General features: G+C 38.0%; 1 protein-coding gene across 9 annotated transcripts in view; it reads right to left on the bottom strand.

Moving 5' to 3' along the window:
- The window catches only part of BCAR3 (BCAR3, NSP family adaptor protein), a 121,994-nt gene that overhangs the window by 40,664 nt on the left and 55,312 nt on the right, over positions 1-26,018 (bottom strand). For all 9 annotated transcript variants that reach the window (XM_026057489.1, XM_026057497.1, XM_026057498.1 and 6 more), the window contains 2 exons: positions 20,178-20,505; positions 5,008-5,047 (listed from right to left, as the gene is read on the bottom strand). In XM_026057489.1, the coding sequence (XP_025913274.1) occupies positions 5,008-5,047; positions 20,178-20,505 (368 nt within the window). The remainder of the gene's footprint in view (positions 1-5,007; positions 5,048-20,177; positions 20,506-26,018) is intronic.

Genomic DNA, 26,018 nt, shown 5'->3' with positions numbered 1-26,018 from the left:
ATATAACCCAAGCAGCTCAATGTCAGCAAAGAATCACAATTCCTGCCAGAACCTGTACAAGAAAAATAAAAAAATGAGATCTTTGTAATTTGGAAAAAAAGAATGTAAACTTTTGGCATCTGTAATATGATGAATTTATGCAATTAACTACACCAACTGTGCAGCAGTAAGCTTCCTCACATGATTAAAGTTCCCTGAAGCTGAGTTAAATACACAAATGCACCACCCTGCAAAGCTACTGATAAGACCAACTCATTGGAACATCATCAAAATTTCATTTTCAGGGGCAATCACAAAAGCCCTCATAAATGACAATAACATGGATGTTTGCTTTCTAACAAAATTGGGAAGGAATAAAACCAGGGTAAAATGAACAGTACGGGGCTGAGACAAACAAGTACCCTTCAGCAGAATGGGGTATTCCTTCACAAAGGAATAACGTTTTTTTCTGCAGCTCTAACTTCCTTACACCAGTGACAGTTTTATCAAATCCAAATCTAAATATAAACTTCCCTCATGACCATGCTCAGCAGACAATCAGTCATAAATTTTGCAGTTCTTCCACTAATGGATTAAAATGCATCTCCAAAATCTCAGGACATAGTTGTACTCATCAGTGGTGAGCTGATGAGTATCTCTGCAGCTATTAGCACACTTTCACAGGAAATACTTTGCAAGGTTTCCATGAAAGGAAGAGAGAAATGCATTTTTCTTTCCTTCCACCCTGATATAGCCTTAATGATTACAGTATACACCTCTATTAAAAAGATTCTAAAGTATTTACCGTGGGTAGGAATGGAATGGAAAGCTATATTTAGTTCGCATGAATATGATCAAAACAACTCACAAAAGTTCTCTGACACACTCAAAGTTGTCAGCATTTGATCCTTTCTCCCCTGCCGAGTTTGTTCTCTGGATTGCAGACTTGGGGCACAGGAGGAACCTGCTGAGACTACCAATGGACCTATTATTTGGCTCATAAAACTTGTAAAAATCTCACAGAATGTACAACGTGCTATTGTGTCTGTAAATCTCTTTCACGACTTAGCAGCCTGACTCAAAGCAGTCTGGCCTGTTTTCACTTCTACCATAAAAGGGTTTCTTGAAAGAGCCATTTAACTGTGACCATGGTTTCAGCAGCACTGTGAAAACAAAGGAAGGGTTGAAGTCATATGGACACTTCAGTACTCAGACTCCAGCAAATCAGTACATTTTTCCCTTAGAACTTGCTTTGCATAATTAGTTCTCTTTATGTACTGAATGATCTAATACATCAATATTCAAGATGCACGAAACTGCCATTTGTGAGCTTTAATTTAGATTCATGTATTAGAAACTACAGTACATCTATAGAGAGCATTCTCTAAAAGAATGTCTTCAGAGGATTAATTCCATAATCAGTGCTCTCTGTCTTGTATCTTGAACAGAATAAAACAGAAGGAAAATTGATTTATTTTGCCTTTGCTCTGGCCAGAGTATTTCGAAACACAAGGAATTATTTATTTCACTTCTAATCAGCAGATTCTAGCAAAGAAAGGTTTGTATGAAAATAAAATGGATAGACAGCTTTTAAGTTTACCACCAGTCTCTCTGCCCTTTATGACAATGCCTGCTAGCAGTTGCTGCTGCCATGATAATCACCATGATACTCCTTTTGCTGTGAAACACAGCACATTAAATCAAAAAATAACCATGTTATTTTTCCTCATACCAATTGACTTCTCCCCATCCTATTTACAGTAGAATCCAATTTTTAAGAGCTGTTGCTCACTTCCCAGCAGGAGCACATTCTGAACAAACATTCAACTTCTTTCTTATGGGACCCACAACAAACTCATGTAGCATGTTTGCATCACTGCAAAAAAAGTGCTCAATTGCATCTGTGTACTTGTAAGATCAGCTCTGGGACCAGCATCCTTGTTTAAAACTACCTTTTAAAACCAGCTGCCTGTGTTGAAATTGAATGCCTGTACAGCCTGGTAACGTGGATCAGCTACGAGGATAGCACCTATTTGATTGCTCCTAGTTGTGGATCTTTCAAAAAAGCCAGGTACTATTAGTCCACTTCACTTGGGACTGCAACTCTTGGGTAGAATTACCAGCATGCTGACCGTCCCAACACAACTTACCGATACAATTTGTATCATGTACTACTTTCAACATAATGCAGTTTATGCAAGCTAAATTAAGCCCAAGTCTCTCTTCTTTTAGAAGAACAACAAGATGAGACAAACAAGAACCAATATTAAGACTTTGTGTGCAATTAGTTTGTTCTAGCATTTCCTTTGATGTATACTTGATACATCATAGATGCTTAACATTCAAGTTTATATGTGTTTTCAGTCAGTCACTCAACAATTCTCTGCCTAGAGACAACACACCTGTATTTTCCTGTGCATCAGACACATGAATCTGGCTCTCAAAACTTTGATATCCTGAATCAGCAAGATGGGATTACCAAAAGCGCTCTTGTTGCTTTTTCTCTCTTCTCTTACCATCTCTTCTCCATTTAAAGGTATTTATTATTTTACTATCACTTAACAGACACCTATCAAAGCCTATCCAACAGGCACCAAACCCACTTATTCAGACTAAATACACAGTTTGTGTTTCTTGTCAAACTTGTGCAAATAGCAATGTTGGTAAAAACACAGTGAGATGCTACAGAAATCTATTCTTTAAACTTTGCAACTTGAGTAGCTTACTGCTTAGTAGTTTACCCCTGACTTCACACTGCCAGCATCATTTATTCAAGGAGCTGGAAATTTTATAAACATGAACATGATAGATATCATAAGGCAAGTTATAGAAGATAATGAGCACATACTTGATGAAACTTTAGGATCCACTTAAAGGTTCCAAGATCCCTTTGTTATTAATTCAAGTATATGCTTTACAGTCAAAGCAAACTGGTAACAAATTATTGATAGGAGTCCTCCTTTATTTGACATTGCTGATAATTTTGATTAATAATACACTTCTGGAACCAGTTTTGTTAGTAACCATAAATATCACAGCCAAAAGTTGTTTTTTTGTTGTTTTTTTTKGGGGGGGGGCAGGGTATATTTAGAAAGCAATTTCTGCATTTTTTTTTGAAGGTGTGATTTAGGAACCCAAGCATTTCCTCTCCAGAATTCCTATTTTCAGGCCATTAAACTGTGGATCAAACTAACTCACAGCTCACTAAAGCTAGGGATGTAGATGGAAAAAGCTTTGAAAGAGGAAGGAGAAAAGAAGGTGAGGGCATCCATTGCCTTGTCCCTCGTAAGTCTCTTTTCCCCAGGCTTTCCTCCCTAACATCGAAGTTTTAATAACTAAGCTTAACACCACAGCTATTGACAAGAGTCCAAGACATGCTTCTGCTAGAAGAGCTGAAAAGATCAGAAACCACATTTATAATAGAAAACTTGCTGCAACAAGACAAGACATACATATTGATGAATTGGCAAATAAAAGCTCTGCCTTCTACTTGGCCATATTATTAAAAATGTAACAACATACTCCGTACAGAATAGTGCAAGACACACAGTAAATTAAATTTAGCAATTAACACGTCCATCACTTTGTTGCCTTTGGCATCCCCTCTTCTACCGCGCTCTTCCAGAAGCTCTCAGCTTTCTCCGGCTCAGAAGGCTGCCTTGCCAAATGCCAACATTTGGCTGGGCCCGAGGCCAGGGCCCTCACAGCACTGAGCTGCCCAATGGTCGGAGTGGCCTTCCGGCAACAGTCCGCAGAGTCCTTTGGCAGCCCCTTTTCCACGCACCTCTCAGATCTGCTCTTCCCCTTCTCTTCTTCCAAATCCTAATTTTAACCTCCACCCTAACCCCAGGCTGAGAGCCCAACAGAGGACCCCTCCAAACTTCCAGGCAAATCAATGCTTGGCATTTCCCTTTGGCAGTCCCCTCTCAACACTGCATTACTCTCCCTCCCGGTTTAGTCCTTGTATGAACCTTGAGCCCTAACCTCTCTGCTGGCCTGGGCTACGCACACCCACAAAGGAAATTCTAGCAGCAGTTCCCTGTTGACTTTGGCATTTCCTCTTCAACCTTTTGCTACTGTCTCTCCTCAGTCTCTTCCTCACTTGACTTCTAACCTAAAGCAAAAATTTAGACTGTCCACATGAATAGCTACAGCAATATCCTCCAGTAAAGGAGGATAACGCAGTTTATCAGGTACTTTTCATAGGACTAAAATCTCTCAGAAGGCAGGAAAAAAGCCCAACAATTAAAGAATCCCGTTGTAGAGACACATGATTTATAAGCCAGATTCTTTCAAGGATCTGAGAAATAATATTCACTTAAGTTAACCATGACGAACAGTACTAATTCAGTGCAAATTACAGACATACCACATTGCAAGAGACTCTCAGGACAGAATCACGTCCCTAAGGTTTCTTCAAAAGTTTCTATATTGACAATACAGGATTGATTTTTGAATAAAATTTATGAACGCTCCAGAGTATTTTTGATTTACTCTAAGAATTTTTTTTCAGAACTCTCATCTTGTGCAAATGAAAACACAAGGATATACAATTTTGCCAGGATTCCAGTTATATTACACGTTCTACAGAGAGCATTTAAAAGGACAGAGCAAGTCCCTTGAAGAACACCTAGAACTACTGCCCAATATGCTCAGATTTCAGAGTGAATTAGAACAGAGTTTTTGTGTGAATTAACACAGGCATTATTAAGGTACAATATTTTGGATGAGAGATGAAATAATGGCAGTTTTAATATTTAGATTCTTTTAATGTTAACAAAGGCAAGATAATAGGTATTCAGCATGTAACTGAAAAGAGGCTTCAATATCAAAATACAATATACCTCCAAAACACAATGGCCCCAAGTATCACTGAAACATGCAGAAAAGAGTCTGATGCATACAGTTAGTTTTTCTGTAACAGAAGATAGACAGAAGCACTATTTGACTACAAAGGACCAGAAATGCTGTGGCAATGCTGGTTACATACCCAATAAAATATTCGGAGGGTAAGAACTGGTACCATACCTTAACATACTCCAGCGTAGGATCCAGGATATTCTGATCTCTGTAAGAAAATGGGGCAAAAGAGGGAAGGACACAAAAAAAAAAAAAAAAGAAAGAAAAGAAAAAATCAAACAGTGAGTCCAATTATTTCTTATACTGAAGAGATGCATTTATATGAGCATTAGGCTACTAGTTTATGTTAAAATCCAAGCTAAAAATAGTTCGTGTGTTATAGCTACATGGCCTATGTTATCTAACTTTTGACAAAAATATAAACCACTGATTGCCTCTAGAAGATCAGTAGTGGAATCTCTAGTAATTCATTTGGGAAATAAAATTCACTATAGAGTTTTAAGCAAAGTGAAAACAATCAATCTTATGGAAAATGACATTTAAAACAGTTACATACCACCTAAAACATTTCAAAAAAATTAAAAGAAGAGCTCTCTCAAGAGCTTCTAAATTTATTTCTTTGCTTAAATGACTTCCTATTTAAGCTACTTCTAAGGATAGCATTGAGATGGCATTGGTAACGCAAGAAAATAGAAAGAAAGTAAACATTCATTTTTCTTATAAATAAAGCAAAATTTTCATGGATTTGCAATAGGGTAATTTTACTTTTTGAAAAATAAATATGGTTCTTGCACTCTTTTACAAACTTCTCAAAATTATCATAATTTCAACGCTATGATTATTTGAAAACCAGGTAATCATGTCATTGTCTCATTTTAAAGATAACTGATCTCTTTGCAGGTTTTTTTATAAGTACCAATGACAAAAATTCCCAAAGGCACAGAAGACTAAGAGAAGAGCCATGTGATCAACTACAACTGCTTCTGTAAAAAAGAATAAAAATAAACACATACATGCAAAGGGTTTTGTACATTTGTTTTTGTTTGAAAACTAGCAGGTTAATAGAATTTGCAGCATAGGCTTGGATGTTTTCTACAGAATCTAAGACGACATACACGGTGCTGCCTTAAATGCAAGCACGTAACTAACTGGCACACTGAAAACCTTGCAAACTTGTAAAGGGATCATGGGCTTGATATGGCAATCCAGTTTGTCACATGGCCAACATACGTCTCATAAATCTAGAAACAGAATCCTGTTCAGTGGTCGTTATGATGATGTAACTTAGGAAACTTAATAAATAGCTTCAAATATGTAGAAGTTGGGTGACGCTAGAATCTACCAACCCAGAATACAGTCTCTAAGTTCACTGTTGTTTTTTGAATTTAATTGTATATAAGCTGAAACTAAGCTACTGTCTTATACTAGGTTTTAGTCTTGTCCCCTAACATCCTTTAATCTGGAACAAAATAAAGTGGCAAAGCAGAGCCTTCCTGCTTCTAAGCCTCGTCCCTAAAGATTCTCCTAATGTGATGGTGCTCAGCTGTCCAGGCTGTGTCATGAGTTGCTGCTTCACATTATTACAATATTTATCATGGTCAAATTCCATTCCCAGTTAAATTAAAAGGAATAATGCTGCCAAATCCAGTGCAAATGGAATTTGGTCCCTGAGACTTTTTCCTAGCCAATATACAAAAAAGGGAAAGGCTGGTAACCATATGCTCATAAAATATGTATAAACATAACAGAGAAAACAGGGGTGAAATTACAGAGGGAAAAGGAAAAGGAAGTTGCTAAAAATAAAAATGTTTTCTTTTCCTAACACCATGCAATTTGACTGGAAAAAAATCCCATTCTTAACCAGTTCAGCAAATACATTAAACATGGCCAAACTTTGCTCACATTCAAACGAACACAGGGAAGTCATGCCAATGCTGAATGCTGCTGAAAAACTTCACAGTTAGTTTTTCACTTGTCTCTGGAATCTTTCAGGACCAAGGGTCTAACAGCACTGCAGATGCAACAGACTCAAAAAGCACAAACCCGAGCAATAAGCCTACCAGTTAGTTTACTTGCTCACTTTGCCAGTCAGCCCTGAATTCACCCTGGGCTGCGTTTACGAACGACGCTCCTGCAGACTAGCCTGGCTGCAGGCTCCGCTGTTCCCATTGTCAGAAAAAAGGCAACAGATCTTTCAGCTAAATTAAGCCAAAATAAAATCAAAGAAGCAGAAAGGCTTTAAAACAAACCAGTCTATTTACTACTATATACAGCAGGGAAACGAGGAGAGAAGAAAAAAAAAGGGGGCCTACATTTCCTTCCCTGTATGTACCATCCACATGACAAAAGTCGTTTGAGAAATCTGGCTTTAGGAAATGAATGGTGTGACAAATCTCTCCATAAGTACTATCATGTTTTCATATATTTTGTCTAACAAGCTGTTATACAACACCACATTGGAAACCCTGCAATTCCTCACTAGCCTGGGTTATGCAAGAGGAAGTTCGTGCTGCAGCTCTCTTACCTCAGATACCTTCCTCCTAGCAGGGCTTCCCCACCTTCCCCTCCTGCCCAAGTCTTCATCTTTGCACAAATTTTGGAGGTCATTTTCAAGATATAGTTACTTTTAATGGTGGGGAGCAACAAATTGTAAAGATTAATTACTGTATTTTCCTATAATTCAATTCCACCACAGACTGCCATATTATATGCAGAGAAACAGGAGATTAAGTAATCAGCCCAAATAATTAGGAACTGATGGCAAAACTAATGCCTGAATCTCAGTTTTCTGTTAGTAATCATGATTTGTTTCTTTATGCCATATGCTCCCAGCAAAGGAAATCCACCATGTCAAAACCCTAAAGAAATATATATATATATATATATATACACACACTTTATTTTTTTTAATTCCTTTCCTTTTCATTTTTCCTTCCAAGGCATCTTAATAAACAAGGTGAACCCCAAAATCTAACTTTTTGTATTAAATCATCTGCAGAAAAACTTAAATGTTTTCAGGTAAGTACCAGACCAGGTGAAAAGTACTGTAGGCTCTGCCATCTCCCAAACCAATTCAACTGAAGGTTTGTTTCAATAACTTTAAGTTCTTCATCTTTCATCAGATATTATTACATTTCTAGTAATGTTAATGTTTATCTTCATAACGACCTTGATTTTACAGTTTTTTTCAGTTGCATCTCTTTACCTCCTATATATATGAATTAAAGCCTGTACTTAAGTCAAGCAGTACTGTGTAATTTGTGGGTTCACAGATTATGTTATATTATACGTTTTGGCATCCTAATGATCAGATAAGCCCTACTTCCATTCAGATAAAAAGTATGTTTAATGAGAAGCAGTTCCTTATTTTGTCAGGATGTCATCTGGAATAGAGTTTTTAGAACACCTCAAGGTAAGGTGTTGGTTAAGGGCTGCAGCAGGACACAGTATTGTCTTCATGCTTTTTTCATACTCTTTCAGAAAAGAACCCAAGGAAGGGATGCAAATAATTTGGTATTCACATCGGTGCCAGTCTCTGCCACCTCATCTCAAGAGGCAAAGATGAGGCAAGGATGAAAAAAAAATAAAAAACCTCCTTTCAGTATTTTTTTCAATAAGTCACAAAAAAATAAAAACCTGACTTGATAACATGTTATTAAACCATCCCCCTGAACAGTCAAAATCCTCTATTGACTGTGTGGAAACTGTAGTAGAATAAATACTCTCCAGTAACAGTACATCACTTAAAAAAAAAAAGCAATTAGTCATCACAGTCTTGACCTCCACTACTCTGAGGCTGTTCTGACCAGAAACACATTCTTTCTTCAGCATCCCTAGCGACCTCTGGAAATGCCTCTCTCTCTCTGCTGGCCAACCTTGAAGATGTATAACCCTTTAATCTCTCCCTGCTAGTCCTTGGAAATTACCTCAATTTCTTCAGCCCAGCTACAAGATTCTTATTAGCATTATGTCTTTTTGCATGTGTAGGTTTCTTACTGATATTGCCAAGAAAATACACAAAGCTTGGAAAACAGGCATGGAGCTCCAGCAACCCTACAAAAGGATGAAGGAAGGACAACAGAAAACACAGAGCTACTCCTCTCCTCTCCCACCAATATAAACCTGCTGCAACCTGAAGAGTTTGGTGTCATACTGGTTGCAAATGACTATCCATGAGCATTCAACTAATACTGTTGAATACCACAAGAACCAATATACAACTTCACAGAAAATATGGATTGTCATTGTATGTAGACTCCTCTGAGATACAGCTAAAGCTGACTCAAATAAGAAAAAGGAATAGAATTCAGATGTTACTGCATGAGGTGCTCTTCCACTTCCCAACACCCCTAAATGGCAGCCAAAAGCATGGGAAGAAGTTAAAAATCACCTTTGGAAATTGACAACATCAACAATTATAGGTGAGAAGAAAAAACCCTCTAAGCAACTGAAATCATACTTTTGGTAATGACAGACTAAATATATTTCTGAAAACTTCAAATCATGCATTGATTTGAAGACCATGAGCAACCAAACATGAAAGTCCAATAAAGGAAACATTAAAGTCTGAGTAACTAGTCACTCTTTTTAAATCCTTGATAAAGTTATGATGTACTTATAATCAATACTGCCACTGAAAAGAAGAATCCTAGTGTTCAAGAAACTACTGAATGGCCTAGAAGTAGCTCAGCACTATTCCACATTTTTATAAACACATGTATGGGAGAAACATTAGGACACATTGCCATTTATCTGCTCTAGTCTGCTAACACTTTAATTATAAAAGCTTATTTATTTATTTATTTTAAAGCGACCTTTGCTGAAGACTTTTTCAAAAGCACCTCCTTTCTACTACACTGAAAGAGTGGCCTTGAGCAGAACAGTGTTCTTGACAGTGCCAAGGCTGATGCCTGAGAAATCAGAATGAAGATAACACAGGCTCAAACAGAGCCTGAGAAATTGAAAATTGTACCAAGATGTTGCACAGTTGCTCAAACAGACAAAAGTGCTATAAAAAGACCAAATAGGATTCAATGTTTCTTCAATTTGTGTCTTTGAAATCTCTCCATCTATGTAGATTTAAGAAACGCACAACTATTTAAGTATACAGGTGCAAGTTTGAACATGCTAGACAGGCAGTATTTATGTAATGAAGATTGACGTTATTTGTACCGTAAACTAGAGTAAAACAAACAAACAAAAAAAAAACCCAGTGATTTTGCCCTACAGCAGCTTCTGCTTCACACACACTCCTGCATTCCTAAGGCCATTCCACCCTTCATCCTACAGCTGCACATCGCTGACTCATTCAAACACCAGTGGAAACAAGTGCAAACTGCTATGACCAAGGGCGTAATGACCTGCAATTCACACCAGAACAGTGGGGACTTTGTGCAGTAATTAAAACTCAAGAAAAGATACAGTATTATCTTCTCTGAAATTAAATGAAATCTTGATTTGCTCATATTTGTTTGGAGTGCTCCTGCAGAGATAATGTTGTTACAGCTATTTGCTTTTACCTCTTCAGTCCTTTCACATCCCTCCACTTGTTCCATTTTATCTATCACAGCAGAAAATCTACCCCAATTTTTCTGCCTCTTCCAAGTCAACTTCTRCTTCTGAACCACATACAGTACTGCTCTCTAGAGCTTTTTTCAAAAGCTCAGACTTAGCATCTCCATTCTTTTTCTTTACTTTCCTTAACATTTAAGGGTCCTAGAGCCAAAACTCTGTTCTTCAAAGCTCTCCGTAAGTCTTCCTTTTACAGGATTGTTGCAATTCTATAAAAGCAGTGGTTGGAGAGCAAGACTATAGCTTATTCAAAATGGTCACCGTTTCTACAAACTCTTCTGTATTTTTGTTGTTGTCTGTTCACTTACACCTTCAGCTGGCAATACTTTAGAGTCAGTGCTTTAAGTCTTGCAGTTATTCAGAATCCAACTCAGCAAGTTTTTATTTTAAGAATTCCAGATCATTTTACCTTGCAAAATGAATACGTGCATTCCTCAAAAAAAAAATCAATCCATGCTCACTAGATTCACAAAATCTATCAATAATTCATTTGAAATTCATGGAGACCTAGGTACAGTTTGTTCATTCACAAAGCACAGCTGTCACGTGGCTGACATTTCTTTGAGGAATGAGTATTTGTACTGGAACACAGGAAAGTTAATCCTTTGCTTTAGGACTGAAGAACAAAGATCGTGGGCAGCAGAACTGGGGTGAACCGCCTGTCAATTCCCTTACCCCAGTTTAAGAATCTCATTGCATCAAATACCTCTGGCATATTCTTGATGTTGCATATTGTGAGTGAGCACTAGGAGTATACTCCCCTGTGTGACATTTAACTCTGCTGGGGATAGTCCACCCAATTTCACCRATTTCCTCCCAACTAATAGATTAAAAATGTACAAGCCCATATCATAATTGATCACTCATCTCCCCTCCCCACCCTCCATCACCAAAGCAGATTGTACTGTGACCAGCTGGCACTGGTGACTGCAGTGAGCTAAGCACACAACTCCAGCTTTAGCACTACACAATTCCACAACTCCACACCTGCGTTAGGGACAGAGAAGTACTGCTCCCTTACTGGAGTTGGTTAGCAAATGCTAGGAATACTTGATTTTAATTTCACACATGTCTGTATGTTCCTATGCCCCATATTCTCATTTTCATTAAAGGATAACCAGTTTCTGCAGTAGTAGCTGAAATTCTTTAAATGAAGAAGTATCAAATTATCTTATTGCCAGAATAGACATGAGAAATCCACTGGCTACACACTTTTACCAGCAGGAGGACAGAAAGACTGAAAGTACTTTAAGGAGAACAAATTGTGAAGCATAATAAAACAACTGTAAGATATTAAGAAATAATAAAGTGGGGGGATGGAAGGAAAAGCGTTGTGAAAAACTAACGGTAGCTCCTATAATACTTTCAGAGGCTAGCAGATATCCCACAACCTATCATAAAAATACATACCTGACTGCAACACAGGGGAAACTGTAATGCCTCTTTACAACACATAATTAATTAAGGTTTGTCCTTCTCAGAAAAAATGCAGCTGTTTCAGCTCTGGGGCATAACCTGATGCCAGAAAGAGGCTGCCTTACTAGTAAGCTGCTTTGACTACCTTTAATGGAAAATTAATTTTGAAAACAAATTTAAGGATTTTTCTTTAAATAGCTGTTAAAAAGAAAAAAAAAAGGATGTAAGAAATAGCATCATGGCATAATGAAAAGAAGCAAATCTCTCTGATATATTTCTGTTTAATTTCTTCATGGATGATTAAAATACAACATCCAATTCCAGACTGTGAAAAAAAATCTGTGCAGATTTCACCTGAGAAAACAGACCACTACTTTTTAAAGAAAAATCTAGAATAATTCTTCTTTTCAATAAAGCATTTGTGTGTGCACATGAAAAGTCAAAGAAATATTTAATAGCCCTAAATTCACCACGATAGCCTTATTCCTATGAAAAAACACAACCACAAATTCTCAAACAGTCTGGGTCAGCTTTTTGGAAAACCAACTCCATACTAAGAGGAAGTTTCAGGCATTACACCTAAACCATTTTTCCTTCACAAATTCTATGGTTTTATAAAAACCTCTCCCCAACCTACCCTACAATTCAAAAAACCCAAAGGTATAGATCTTTCTTCCGTTTGTCTTGCAAATATTTTCTTACCTGAAGAATCATACTGCCTTCTATAACCCCAAACATTATTTTTACTTCTTATTTTGATCCATGCATAAAACATGTAAAATATTGGTTTTACTTGAGATATTCAAATCTTAATTTTATGAAATTTTATTAATATTTTAATTCTCAAAGTGCATCTAATCGTATGTTTTAAGTGCATACATAGTATAAAAATAAAGTAACACATATTCAAGCAAATTACCCATCAAATACACTAGCATTTTTATAAATCTCTAGTAACAATTCTACCCTATAAATACCTGACCCACCACATTCTCAAAACTTGAACAAAAACCCAGACAGAATTTGCAGCATCTCCAGAAGCAAAACAGGCTGTTTCTGCCAAGGTAGAAGCAAATCCCTGAATAATGTGCTCCTCACCAGGAGTACTGCCCCACTAGCTCTCTTCCCCTACAAATCAGGGAATTGTCAATTCAAACAGTTCAACAATTGTCATCTATCGTGCTAATACCGCTGAGAGGAAAGGAAATGTTTCAGGAACCCAGAATACAGCCATCAATGGCTTTATAACTCAAGACAAACACCGTGGTAGCTTCCAAACATAGTACCTCCAAGGATACAGTCCTGCAGAGGACAGTGAATCTGCTTAACTTTACGTTGATAAAGTAGTCCTATTGATGCCAGTGGTACTAGTCAGTTTAAAATTTAACATATTTTTATTTCTTCCTGGGCAGCTATTTAAGATGCTATTGAGGATTCTAGAGAAGGAAGTGAATCTCACCCAGCTAAATGTGCAGAGCAACAAAGATCAGAAATTAAGAAAGGTACAGAACATCCTAAATGATCAGATAAACTAATCTGCTCCAGACTAACTCTCTGCTGTAGCAATAGAAAGTCCAATGCTAGATGATAGCGCTTTATCTGAAATTATGGGAGAAACAGCTGACATGGAACACAACAAAAAAATTCTGCTGCCTAATACTCAAACTAAGAGGCTAAAGTCTGGCTAAATATAAACACCAATTAAACTGTTCAGAACTACAAAAACTAAGTTTATTCTTAGCAGCTATAGGTAGATACTTAGAGCTAATCTATAAACTACATTTTAGTTTACAGTTTGTCACATTTTCATCATTTGGAACAAGGTTCAGTCAGCTCTGGAAGAGTTACAACTGCTGGGCTGCTCACTGCCACAGTTAAAGAATCAAACCAACCCCCAACCCCTGCTGTCCCCCCACCCTCCCACACACTCAAATGTTTTTTTTTTTCTCTTTTGCCTAAAACATGTTAAAAAGAATGTTAGGTATGAATTGTACATATTTGAGATTTTGGCACAGTTAAACAGTTACGCCTTATCTACCTACAAAAAAGGAAGAGCTGGCAGCCAAGTCAAAAAAACAGAAGTATCCTATCTATAATGCAGTCTGGGCTTTCAGTATAGTCAGGAATTCACATGGCTTGAAAATGCAGAATGAAAACAGCTGTTAAGAGGAAAAGGTGAAGATTATAGTTCTGTAGTTACAATTCCATACTTCTAAATATATAGAAAGCTAAATGAGAAGCTTCAAAACCAGGAAAAATATTCTAATTCTGAACAGCTGGTGTGTCAGAATCTCTCAGAAACTGTGTTATAACAAAACATTAGGGCATTATTCATAATTGAGAGAAACGGGCAAAGTATTTTGAGTTCAAGCCAGTTCCAATCATACAGCCCTGTTTAACAGCGACTCCACTTTTGAAATGTCAGTATAGACAAAGAATGGAATTTCAACCCAAAACTATCTTTGCAAGTGTGAGGAGATGAAATGGCTACTGAAAAGACAGCTAATAGAGTAAGACTTAAAATGGCATATATTCATCACAACCATCCTGTATAACTGGAAACAGCCAGTGTAAATTAATGTCAACTTTGTTTGAAGGTTTTAATTAGCATGAAGACTTACAGTGATCATTTCTGGCAGATGGTGTGTTTCAACACTTCCTAGGGGGAGGCTCAGCAGAGGGAGGAGAGTGATTTAATGCAAATGTGTGACCACACAGTTTCTCCTAAAATATCCAAAGCTCTACTCTACAGATAGTTCCCTACTACACACACATGCAGAGCAAGGACAAAACTAACTCATCTTTTTTTCCATCAAATGTTACATTTCTCATATACATACTTTTATCAATCAGGTATCTTTAGTAAAAAGGTCTGAGTTTTAATCACATGAAGCACCAAGGGCATTAAACGGACATATTAATCTCCAAAGCACACACACAAATTAATAACATTATTCCTAGTAAGATATTTTGTCTAGTTGAGATTTACAAGTGTGCTAGATTATCAACCTTAAAATTTCCACTGAATTCCTTCAAAAGCATTACTAAAAAAAGGCAAAAAAAGAAAGGAAAAGAAAAGTATTATGCAAATCTGGATGCTGTAATTTTACACCAGAGCTATAATGAAACTGAATTTCACTTGGTTTTGCTGCAAAGTCTGTTTGTTTCAACAGGTATATAGGCTAAGTTTTTCTCCTGTTACTCTGCAGGTAACAGAGGAATTATCACCAGTGAAAAAGGAGTACCTTTTTTCTTTCCCTCATCATGCTTTAAACTGCTCATAGAGACCACAGCTGTATCAGCCTGATTCTCTAAGCACAGAAGGTTGAAGCTATCATACCACTTATATTATTTCCCCCCCACACTAACTACTTTGGAACAAGTGACCAATTTGATGGTGGGGGGTGGTATCAAAAATGTCTTTACAAATTTGTGAGAAATAAATATAAGTGGCATGGCAGCAGAGAAAAATTACTCCCTCCATGACAATGAGCTAAGAGGAAAAATATCACATAATCTGTTCAACCTTTTTAAGTCAGAGAACCCCACATAAGAAGAAATCCTATGAATTATCCTAATCATGGAAAAGACCTCTGTAGATGCTTATTCTGTAAAAGCTCCTGAAGAATACATGCAACAGCAGCCTTGACTAAGGAATGGATTTTTGTGTGTCTTGTAAGAGTATTAATTTCAACTCAAAACCTCAGTGGACAAAAGACCTTCAGAATGTGTCTCATGCTCTTCTTTCTTCTTCTTCTTCCCCTCCCTGACATAGAGGCTCTCTGATGACTAATTATGGATAATACATATGCAATCTTATTGAAGTTCAAATAAAACATGAGGCTTTCATGAAAAACATGTCTTTTGGAATGTCTTTGTTAGATTTATTAAAGCGTCTGTTTCTGGAAATTTTATTAAGAAGTTCAGGAACACAGAATAGTAGTATGGCTGTCATCACATGCCAGGTAAAACACAATCACTTATTCTATCTCTTGCAGCAACTCTGCCTCATTAAAACCAGCGAGGACAGTATCAGCACTAGAAACTGCACTTGCTTCAGAATCTTTGCAAAAATCTTATCCATATCATCCTCTTGAACAGCCTTCATAAATTCTGTGTACCTCTACAATAAGAGAACAATTACGTATTTTCATATCTTAGTCAGTACTGGACCCACAGAGACAACTAGTACTTTTTTAGTCTAAGGCTATGTGGGTACCGCTGGCATCAAACAAACTCTCAGCAAATGGTGCAGAATGTCCAGATGTGGTCTATGACAGCAGCATTCATCACTAACTTCAAACTTGCTGTGACATTGCTAGATTGCATTGCTTTTAGGTCTTGTATATCTGAGGGATATTTGGCTGTAATAATGAAAAGGATGAAAATGCCACAAGTCTCAAACTGGAAAACATCAGTCAGGGAGAAACACAACAATCCAAGTGGACAGGTAGTTCAGAGTGATGTTGCTTCTTCTGTTACTGCAACACAGTTCAAGTTTGTGCTTTTAACAGCATGAGGCTATGATTCATCTTTCCTCAGATTTTTGCCCAAATGTAGGTACTTGACAAATCTTTTAATCAGGATGGCAGACTTTCCTCCTAAGTTTTGAAAATGTGTTTAAGTCACAGAAAATTTGAAGTGTGTTGATGTTTCCAATATTTGTTTATTTTAAATGGAATGCCTTGCAAGAGCCACAGAGTCTAAATTTATGCAAATACTTGAATTAGCATTGTCTGTGAAAACTAGGGAAGGATTGGAAAGAAAAAAGTCACCTCCCCAAAACACTAGAACAGAGTAACAAAGATTACTTTGTTTCCCTGGAAGAGATACTCATGGTCTTGCACACTATCTCAGCTAGTATCAACATAGTGAAATGCAGCATTTTATATTAAAAAAATACAGCCAATTACTCTTTGCTGTGCTAAGCAGAGTGGGATAGAGGGCTGGGCTGATCCCCTTTCTTCATCAACACAACTTTGAAACTTAACAAAACAAAAAGAGCTCAGGAATTCTGGGTTTTCTGATGGCTGCACAGCAAGCAAGCCAAAAAAAGACTACCAGTTCTAGCAACAGATATGTGTTTGAACAATTTCAGTTTTAAATAAAGACATCATATCATAAAGTCAAGGTAATTAAACAAAGATGACCCATGGACCAGGTGTCAAAGGGAAATTCTAATTGTGCATTATTTAGGTTTAATTGCCAACATCAGATAATAAACAAATACAAACARCTTTGCAGTTTTATGGTCTGAACAAGAATTCTCTTTTGAAAGTGAAGAGCTTTCAAGGGCTCAGCTGCTCCTAATTTTGACTGTTCAATTACTTCCAAGAGACTCTACAAAATCAGATTCAGGCTTTCTCATGACTAATATAACAGATAACTCCCCTGCCCCACAACTAACTAGCACAGGTGTGCATTCCCAAAGCAAACACAGAATAATCTTATTTTATTTAAAGTTGACAAAATAATTTCTCCAAGTTTGCAGAAGTGACCATCTTTGTCATTCACCTCTTCGTGTTTATTTAACTTGCTACTGTTTGCAAGCATTAGTTACTGCAACATTAGAAGTATGCATTTTCATGTCAGAATTATCTTGTAGATTAACGTGGGAAAATATGTTAGAAATTTCATAAAGACATACTTTTCCTGGTCATACATATATAAGTATCTTGGTAGAATATAATCCTACAAATAACATTACTACATATACACATCATCTTGGCTGCAGAACAATGTAAATAGTTAGTTGTAACAGAAGACAGGAGCAAAGTTTCTGCAAACCAGAAGAGTTCCACTAGGAAACAACACAGTTCCTTACCTTTTTCCTGTTCTCCGCACTTCAGCCTATTTTTTGTTCCCAAGCCCCAAATTTATGTATTAAAGATCAAATTATTCACTTTGAATTATTCAAAGAAACTGCTATCATAGTTATGTTTTTTAAATTATAAGTTATCAGGTTTAAAACTATGACATTCCTGAGTTGCAGTTCAGTATAACTGGATCCATCTGCACATGCATTGGTTTGGACTATTGGTTCTGATGTGACGTCAAATACAGCACAAGAGTTGAACAGTGCATCGTGAAAAGGTTTAGTTAAAATGTGTGTTCATGATTTTAGGGTYGTCTTTTTTTTAACAGCATTATAGCAATGAAAGGCTAATTTACTCCTGAATATCCATATGAGGTTTTAAACATCTCACAAGCAGTCCCTACACTGTAACCAAAATATTACAGGACTGTTTTATCAAAACTCAGATAAGGTAAAATGCACTTCATTACACTCCTAGTCCCAACTGATTTCAATGTGAGCATAAGCATTAGGATATATACCTTACCATTTACAGCAGAACGCATACTACAGGCAAATCAGACTTGCGCTCTCAATTTTTTTTAGGCATGTCTTGTCAGATGTACTAATAAAAGGTGCAGAGCCACCTCGAGGAGACTCAAGAAGTGACCTATTTGCTGACTGTCAAGTTTGTAGTACCTTCCGTTCTACTACAGCTGGGCTGTCAGGTCATGAAGCAGAACATGCAAGGATTCATTGCGAAAATTAACGAAAGCAGAAGTCAGAAGCTGTCACCATAGCACTCCTTGTGTGTTTTAGCAAAACAATTGGAATATCAACCACAGAAACAGCACTTGCTACCATGACTCAACAGGCTGCACTAACAGCATTCTTCGTATCTTATATTACTTCAAGTGTCACGTTTCCATTCTGATTAAGCAGAACTTCTTGACCTTTCCCTCGCAAGCATTCTGTTCCTACTCTTATGCCTTGTGCATAAGATTTGGTCTCTCAAGAAGAGCAAACATGTCTTGCAAATCATGTTTAGTAACAGCTCTTGAGAAGACATAGGATAAAACCTCACTGTATACTGCCATATTGTTTTAATGGTAGCAGCCCTGGCTTCTTGTGTTCTCTAAAAGTATACAAATCAAAAGAAGCAAACTATGTTCAAAAGCCGGTTCACATAGCAGGAAGCAGGTACATCTCATAGGTCAGTGACACAGAGGAACATTAAATGCACTGAAGCCCTTTCTTCTTACACAAATTGGATGGGAAATAAAGAAAGATTTATTCTCAAATGAGAAGAAAGCTTGATTGCATATGCCACAGGCAAAAAAACCCAACTCTACACACGCAACCCCTTGTAATTAGAACTGTCCTTCCCTCACAAGGTTTGAAAACAAAACAAATCTTGTAATGAAGAACACAGCAAAACTATAAATCCTAATTCAGAAGTTCTCATTTGGTTATCCTTTCTCAACCTCTGTCACCCAGGCAGCCTAACACTCTCTCATCTTTGTGCCTTTAACTGACCCACTGTATCAAACCAAATTTTTCTGGTGTCAGCTGGAAAAATTTTCCCATTTTATAGACCTAAATATCAGAACAAACAAGGACATTTGCAAAGTTAATTACTTTTCTGTAAGCAATGAAATATCAATGATGATAACAGATTCCCCAAAGAAAAGATAGCTATGAGTGCAGAAGTCTTCCTCAAGAGTCATGGATATTATAACCTGGAAGTCAAATAAGAATTACTAAGGGGATAATTTGCCATTAGCTCAGTTGACTTTGGGTTCCACGGGATCTTCAAGAACCATAGTTCACATGTAGCTCTAGGTTGGCAGCAGCTGGAACATCTCTCTCTGCTTTCCTCTGTGCTCCCCCCATATAAGCACTGAATCCAAAAACAAATTTGAACAGATTTCCTGATTGCTTTGTTAGAACAATACAAAGAGTCATTTCATGTCAATTCAGTCGCTTCTGAATCTTTACTTAGAAAGTTTCCTCAATGGGAATAGTATCTGAAATGCTATACATTTTAAACATTTGGAGGCAAGACCTAGCCCTTAAAAATTATTTTTAAAAACTACACAGATGTCAAAAGACCAAAAATCTAAATCCTAGATCCCACAGAAACAATTGTATAGAAAGGATATTTTAAACAGGCATGAGTACTTAACAGCCCATGTACTGACTGATCTTGTTGTGCAAGGAAAATGATTTAAGTCTGAACTACTCAATAAGCTGAAAAAAAGGGAAGAAAAAAGAAAGAGAGTTCCCGAAATCCAATCAGTTTTTTTTTTCCCTTTTTTCCCCCAACTATCACATAGTCTGTGTTTCACAACGGTTCTGGGGTTTGGCTTTTTCCACCAAGAACTAAACTGAGTACTAGAGAGGAAAAAAAAAAAAAAAAAACACCATATATCAACCTCCATTAGCACACAAAGTTATAATAAAGAGCTGGGTCTGTAACTGGACATTTAAAGGTCTAGAAGAATGCATAACAATTCCTGTACATAAAGCATATCTAAATTAAGGTTTTACAAAGTACCTGACATGGAGTTTGTTGCTCTGCCCATCTTGCAGAGGATACTCTTCTATGACATCCTGTACAAAAGATGGTTGCTGCCGGTGTGTCCTGGTGTATGGCAGCGTTCCCATGTGGCTAAACACATCACAAGACCTAATGGGAATCGTTCCCTTCTTCTTCCTGGGGAGAGTGCCATGGATAGAGATGTCTTGAAAGGAATCTGCGCGATGCTCAGCCAGCGAGGGTTTGCTGGTCAAAAGGTCCATGGAAGAAGCTAATGAGAACTGATGGTTCACCGGCACATTTCTGTGAAGACTTGCAAATTTGCCTGCAGCTATCATTCTTGGTTCTGTGGGGAAAAAAAAAATTACCATAGCACATCAATCAAAGTCCCCATTTTAATGGAAATTAAATAGCATGACTAATGAAAGCACCTAGAATTGAACTTCCACTTTGCTTCTTTTAAGGCAGTCAGATACTTCAAGATGCAGCCTGTATTACAATTCAGTCATGTTGCTCACAACTGCACATTTCATACACGTGTATATTAACTTTTATACATATGAAGAGTCACAACCAAAAAAGCTACTCATCTGGGCACATATGCAAGTGTAGGCCTTGAGCCATTGTCCATTTTTTTCCTACAAAATTCCTCTTTTTTGCTCCTTCACAGCTGTAGTTTGAGGTGTTGATGTTCAACCCGATCATTAACAAAAAGCAAAGTTTTAAAAGCATTCTGTCAAAAATAAGAGACTCTACAGCTCAGTTTGTAAGAATATCCTTCTAAACCCAGTAGCAGGTACCACTGTGATGGAAAAACTGTTTCTGAAGAGTCTTGCTCAAGTAATAAATTCAGCAAAGAAATGGTTACATATTTCTGACAGGCTATAAACTAAAGGGCTCTAACCAAGAGATAAGGGCAGGAGCAGATGACTGGAATTCTCTTCTGCAGCATGCACAGCCCGCTGGGGCAAACCGTTGCTGACGTTAGAGATTTGCATAGCTGTCTATCTCTTACACTATGAATTACAGCCTGCTGTACAGTACAGGGTTTTCTATTACCATGAGCAAAACTTTGTGAGGCAAACACTTCAGACACAGGTCCCCGTTCTGTTCCTCAAAAAAGCTGCCTTGTGCTCACTCCATAATGTTATATAATATAAGGCAGGCCTGTCTTATCCTACCCAGTTATATTAGTCTGCTAAAGCCACTTTACTGGCCAACAGACCTAGGGTCAACCAATCCTACATTATTGGACACAGGTGGTAATCGACCAGGTGTCTCCTATGAAAACTGAAAAAGCCACAGGAGCAGCCAAGACTCACACGAAATCAGAAAAGACTCTGGAAACAGCAGTTCTGGACAGAGAATCTGCTCTGACTTTGGTCAAGTTTCTTGCTGAAAAACAACAGTAGTATCCTGAAAAGCCATCTGCTTACCACTGCACAAGAATTCCTCTGGTCTGGGGGAACGCAGAGGCGCTGCAGTGACAGCAGAGCTGGCTCTACAGTCCTCCCCACCCCTTATCCAGCCTCAGCATCACAGGTACAATCAAAGTGTTGCTGCACTAAAAGTACTGTTAGTTCAACTCAATAGTTATCCTAAAAGGCTTAGTTTTAGAGGAACACTAAAGCTGATCTCAAATTCATGGAAGAATTCTAATTTCTGTCAGCTGCCCTGCAGAGAAATTCACAGGCTGGATAAGGTTTTCCAGACTTCCACAACAAACACCTTCCCACTTCTCCCTTATTCAAGGTCTTACAATAAATACTCATTAAGTACAAATGATAATTAATATTTAGATTATGATTAATCTTAAATTTGCCAAGGCTCTGAGCACAGCTGCTCTATACTATAGCAGAAAAGCTTCTGGAAATAGCATCTCTCCTAGCCCTATCACAGGATATTATAGCAATCCAGTAGGTTTCTAATTCAAAACTGTGAGAATTTTCACTAAATAAACAACGATCCTTCACAGTAGAGCATTTTCCTTTTAACCGCCCCTCCTAAGAAGCCTTTCTTAACAAAATAAAAAAACCCAAACCCTCAGTTATGTCTTAATCATTTCACCTTTTAAGTCACTCTCTCTCAGTACCATTCCACAATCCACAAATTCAGTACCCAATCCTGAGTTTCGTTTTGAGGACTCAAAATAGAGTCCGTACTTAATAAGAAATATTTACAACTCAAGAATTTGCAAGATACTTAGCCACAATTATGTGTGTACAGAAGCTCTGACAGTATTTCAAGCACTTCTCCCCTCAAAACCCCTCCAAACAAGCCCAGTCTGTTAACTTCGACCCGTAAGTTTATCTGCTTACCTATCTGCTACTCTACCAAGAATTCCTGGTAAGTGTAAACCAAGAACTAAAACAATCAGTTCAGTAACAAAAGTCTTGCTGAAACTTCCATATTTTTTTCTTGTATTGAATGTAAACACTGCAAGTAGTGAGCCTCTTCAGCTGAAGACTCTGGAATGTCTCAAATATTTCAGTATACGATTCAAGGAATGTTTGACTGTACTACAGAGAGAAACCCTGAAAATTTTACTCCCAAGAGACAGTACTCTCTGAACGTCTGTTACTATGCAATCAACAATAGGAATGGTAGAAATTATGCCAGAAGAGTAGCAACAAAAAGAGATGAAATTCAGTTTTACACATCCCTATGTGTCAAAATTACAGAACCTTACAGAACAGAGAGCTTTGGAAGCCATACAAGTTTCCCCTAAATAGATGCAAACAAGACTAATTCATGCCAATATGCTGCTAAAAATGCTATGTGATTTTGTATTTTCATATATAATGTCATTTTTCCTTCTACAGTCTGTAACTGGAGAAAGTATAAGGGAAGGGAATTAAAAGGAGTCAGATTCTGAATTCAGAGAATTGGAGGGCATGAAGGGTTTGCAGATAGCTTTTGACATGTCCTGTTTGTTATGAATGGGGGTGAGCAAATACAAACCAAGAGGTCTTTAAAACCATCATGAGCTTTAGGAAATATATGAGATTGGACACAGATACGTATTTGCTGGGCAAGACCAAATATGTACCATTGGGGGGTGGGGGGTGTCTCTTCACATCATTGTTTAAGGCTAGAAAAAACCATATGAACAATGAAACAAATTACCTTTTCCTACCTCAAAACAACAGGCAAAAATTCTTCAATCTATGCCCTCTTGGTTTTGGGACACAAATACAAGCTTTCTGGCTCAGCTGCTCATCATGAGAACTTTCTGAAGCAGTTCACACAGCCTGAGAAAATGTGCTGAAGCTTTATTCAATCTGATACGAGAGTAAGTGGCCCTTCCATACTACAACAAAACACAACTAGTGGTGACGGCTGCTATTTTGTTGTTTCAATACACTGTAGGAGAGGGAGTGATGGAAAGGAATATCTCCAGCTTGGCCTCAGAGATTCATGAATGGCTAATAAACCGGCCAAGGCCGTATATGGTCATGCCAATGGAAGCCTTATAAAAGGAAACAAAAAAGTAATCAGACTCTCAAGCTATCAGAATTATTTCTAAACCAGTTTTGGACATTAAATGATTCACACATCTCTCAAAGTCTTATTGATTTAACAGGGAAAATCCCCCTGACTTCAGATCAAGTTCTCTGAAGTCTATACCTGGTGTTATCATACCATTGCCAATGGTATGACACTTTACTTCCAGTCTCACCAGTTCTTTACCTATTGAACACATTATAATACATCCAACTGATAAAAAACTGCCTTATGTTCTCAGGGATGGGATGGAGTCAACTTCTGTAAAAAATAGAATTATTTTCAATACATCAAATCTCATCACCTCCCCCCTCTCCTAAAATAGTAAATTAGGGAAAGTGGAGGACATGTTACTCTTTTCTCCCTGTTGATTTACTTGGCACATTTGCCTGCACTATGTACGTGTATGTTGGAAACAATGGAAGTGATCAACCATACTGGGCAAGAACTTTTGCAAAGTCAACCTCAGGATACAAATCAGACTGATTTCCTGAGCTTTTTTTTTTTTTTTCCTCTGTTTGGTAAAATAAGTAATTTAAGGAAACAGAACAAAACATGACTGAAAAGCCACAAGAGTTAACGTATTATGGAAAGAAATATGGTTAAAACTAAAGCCACTATAAATTCATCCACTCAGATTTCATGTTAATTGTTTCCCTAGAAGTATGGTAGTCTTTTTTATTAGTAGAAGTGGATTCCTGTTCCCAAAATAGCTTAGATTAAACATTCTACAACCTATATTTTCTGCTAGTTTGTTACAAAATAAACTGATGCAGTAGCTGCTTAGCAAACAGGTCACAGGACTTTGAAAAGAATATTAAGATTCAAGAATCTACAGACTGTTGTGATAAGGAGAAATAGATTGAGAAAGCATATATGAGAGTTCAAAGGCTTTAAGCTTTTATCAGAAGAAACGTGAACCTGTCAAACATCAAAAAAAAAACCCGCAAGATTACAGATGGATCAGTGCTTTCAAAGGATCTTGAAGAGCTGTCAAACTGTTCTTGCTTTCTCCTTATATGCATGTGTGTATATATATACATATACACACACACACACATATATATACACAGACACACGTGAACCCTAACCACGCATCCTTGCACTGTAATCTGACAGTCTATTTAAAATGTTATTTACAATTATTCTCAGACAGCAGAAAGCACACAGGACAGGTTAACTTATCCTTGCAAATTTTCTTAGTTTGAGATGAAAGAAACAGATAAACCCCATACTTCACTTCCTTTTTACCTGTAAAACTCCTTGAGATCCATAAAGAAGGCCGTGAAAGAGTAATCATTAAAGAGGATTCAATAACAAGTAGAGACCTCATTTGATTTATACTATAAAATTATCTAAGAAGCTTAAATACCCACCAGTTTAGCTCAGTAATCCTGAATGGTACGAAGCCCTGACTTGAAATAAACATTCCCTCCCCTCTTTGCCAGCACAAATAGACAGAAAACTTCACCAAGGCTAAAGTCAAATCTACGCATTTTTCAGCTAATGATTCAAAATACCGCTTTTGTTCTTCCATTGGCATACGAAGTCATTTATTGTTTTGCCTGCTGCTCTGTTCCCACTATTTTACTAAAAATAAATAAGTAAAAATCCCACACTGACTGAAAATTAACTCTTTCAAAGACCTTTCCAGCAGCAAGCATGCTATTTATTATTTGGAATTAACAATCGATTTATGTAAATTACAGATTTGGACAAACGAAAGCAGTTCTGCATATGTTCCTCTTTAAGGGACCGGAAAAAAAAACCCAACCCCACAGCATTTAATTTCTGTCTACTCAGTGAAATATCTCGATATCTGGAGTACACCAGTGCTCTAAACTTAAAGATTACTGGAGAGATTTCAGGGGGACTCATTCCGGTAAAATCTAAGCTCAAGTATCGCAGTGGATCAAACATCCAAGCAGTCAGAGCCCCGGGCAGGGCAGTTCCCGAGCGTGCACGTTAGACGCCGCCAGCGCCGGGCTCTGCCCGCTTCCGCGGCCCCTGCCCTCAGCGTGGGGCGCGCACACCCACCCGCCCCCCACTCCCCCCTCCTCCTTCTCCCCCGAGAAAGAGGACAACGCTGCCCCCCCAGTTACCGGCCCGATCGCTACTGCTGCTTGCCCGGCTTTGGGGGGATTAGTTCAAAGCTTCGTCTCGGCCAAGCGACTTCCTGGCAGCGAGTCCCGTCCAGCTCCCCAGGGCTGCGCAGTCCCGCGGGCGGCGGTGCCGGCTGACGCCGGCCAGCGGGAGCGGGCAGCCGGGGGCGGGGGAGGCCGGGAGGAGGCGGGGGGAGAGAAACGGGGGGCGGCCGGGAGCGGGCGAAGAAACGGGGGGGCCGGCGGGAGCGGG

This window comes from Apteryx rowi, unplaced genomic scaffold (assembly GCF_003343035.1).
Source record: "Apteryx rowi isolate R43461 unplaced genomic scaffold, aptRow1 scaffold_14, whole genome shotgun sequence".
Classification (NCBI taxonomy): domain Eukaryota; kingdom Metazoa; phylum Chordata; class Aves; order Apterygiformes; family Apterygidae; genus Apteryx; species Apteryx rowi.
The sequence above is the reverse complement of the archived record's forward strand: the minus strand, read 5'-3'. Positions and strand labels throughout refer to the sequence as shown.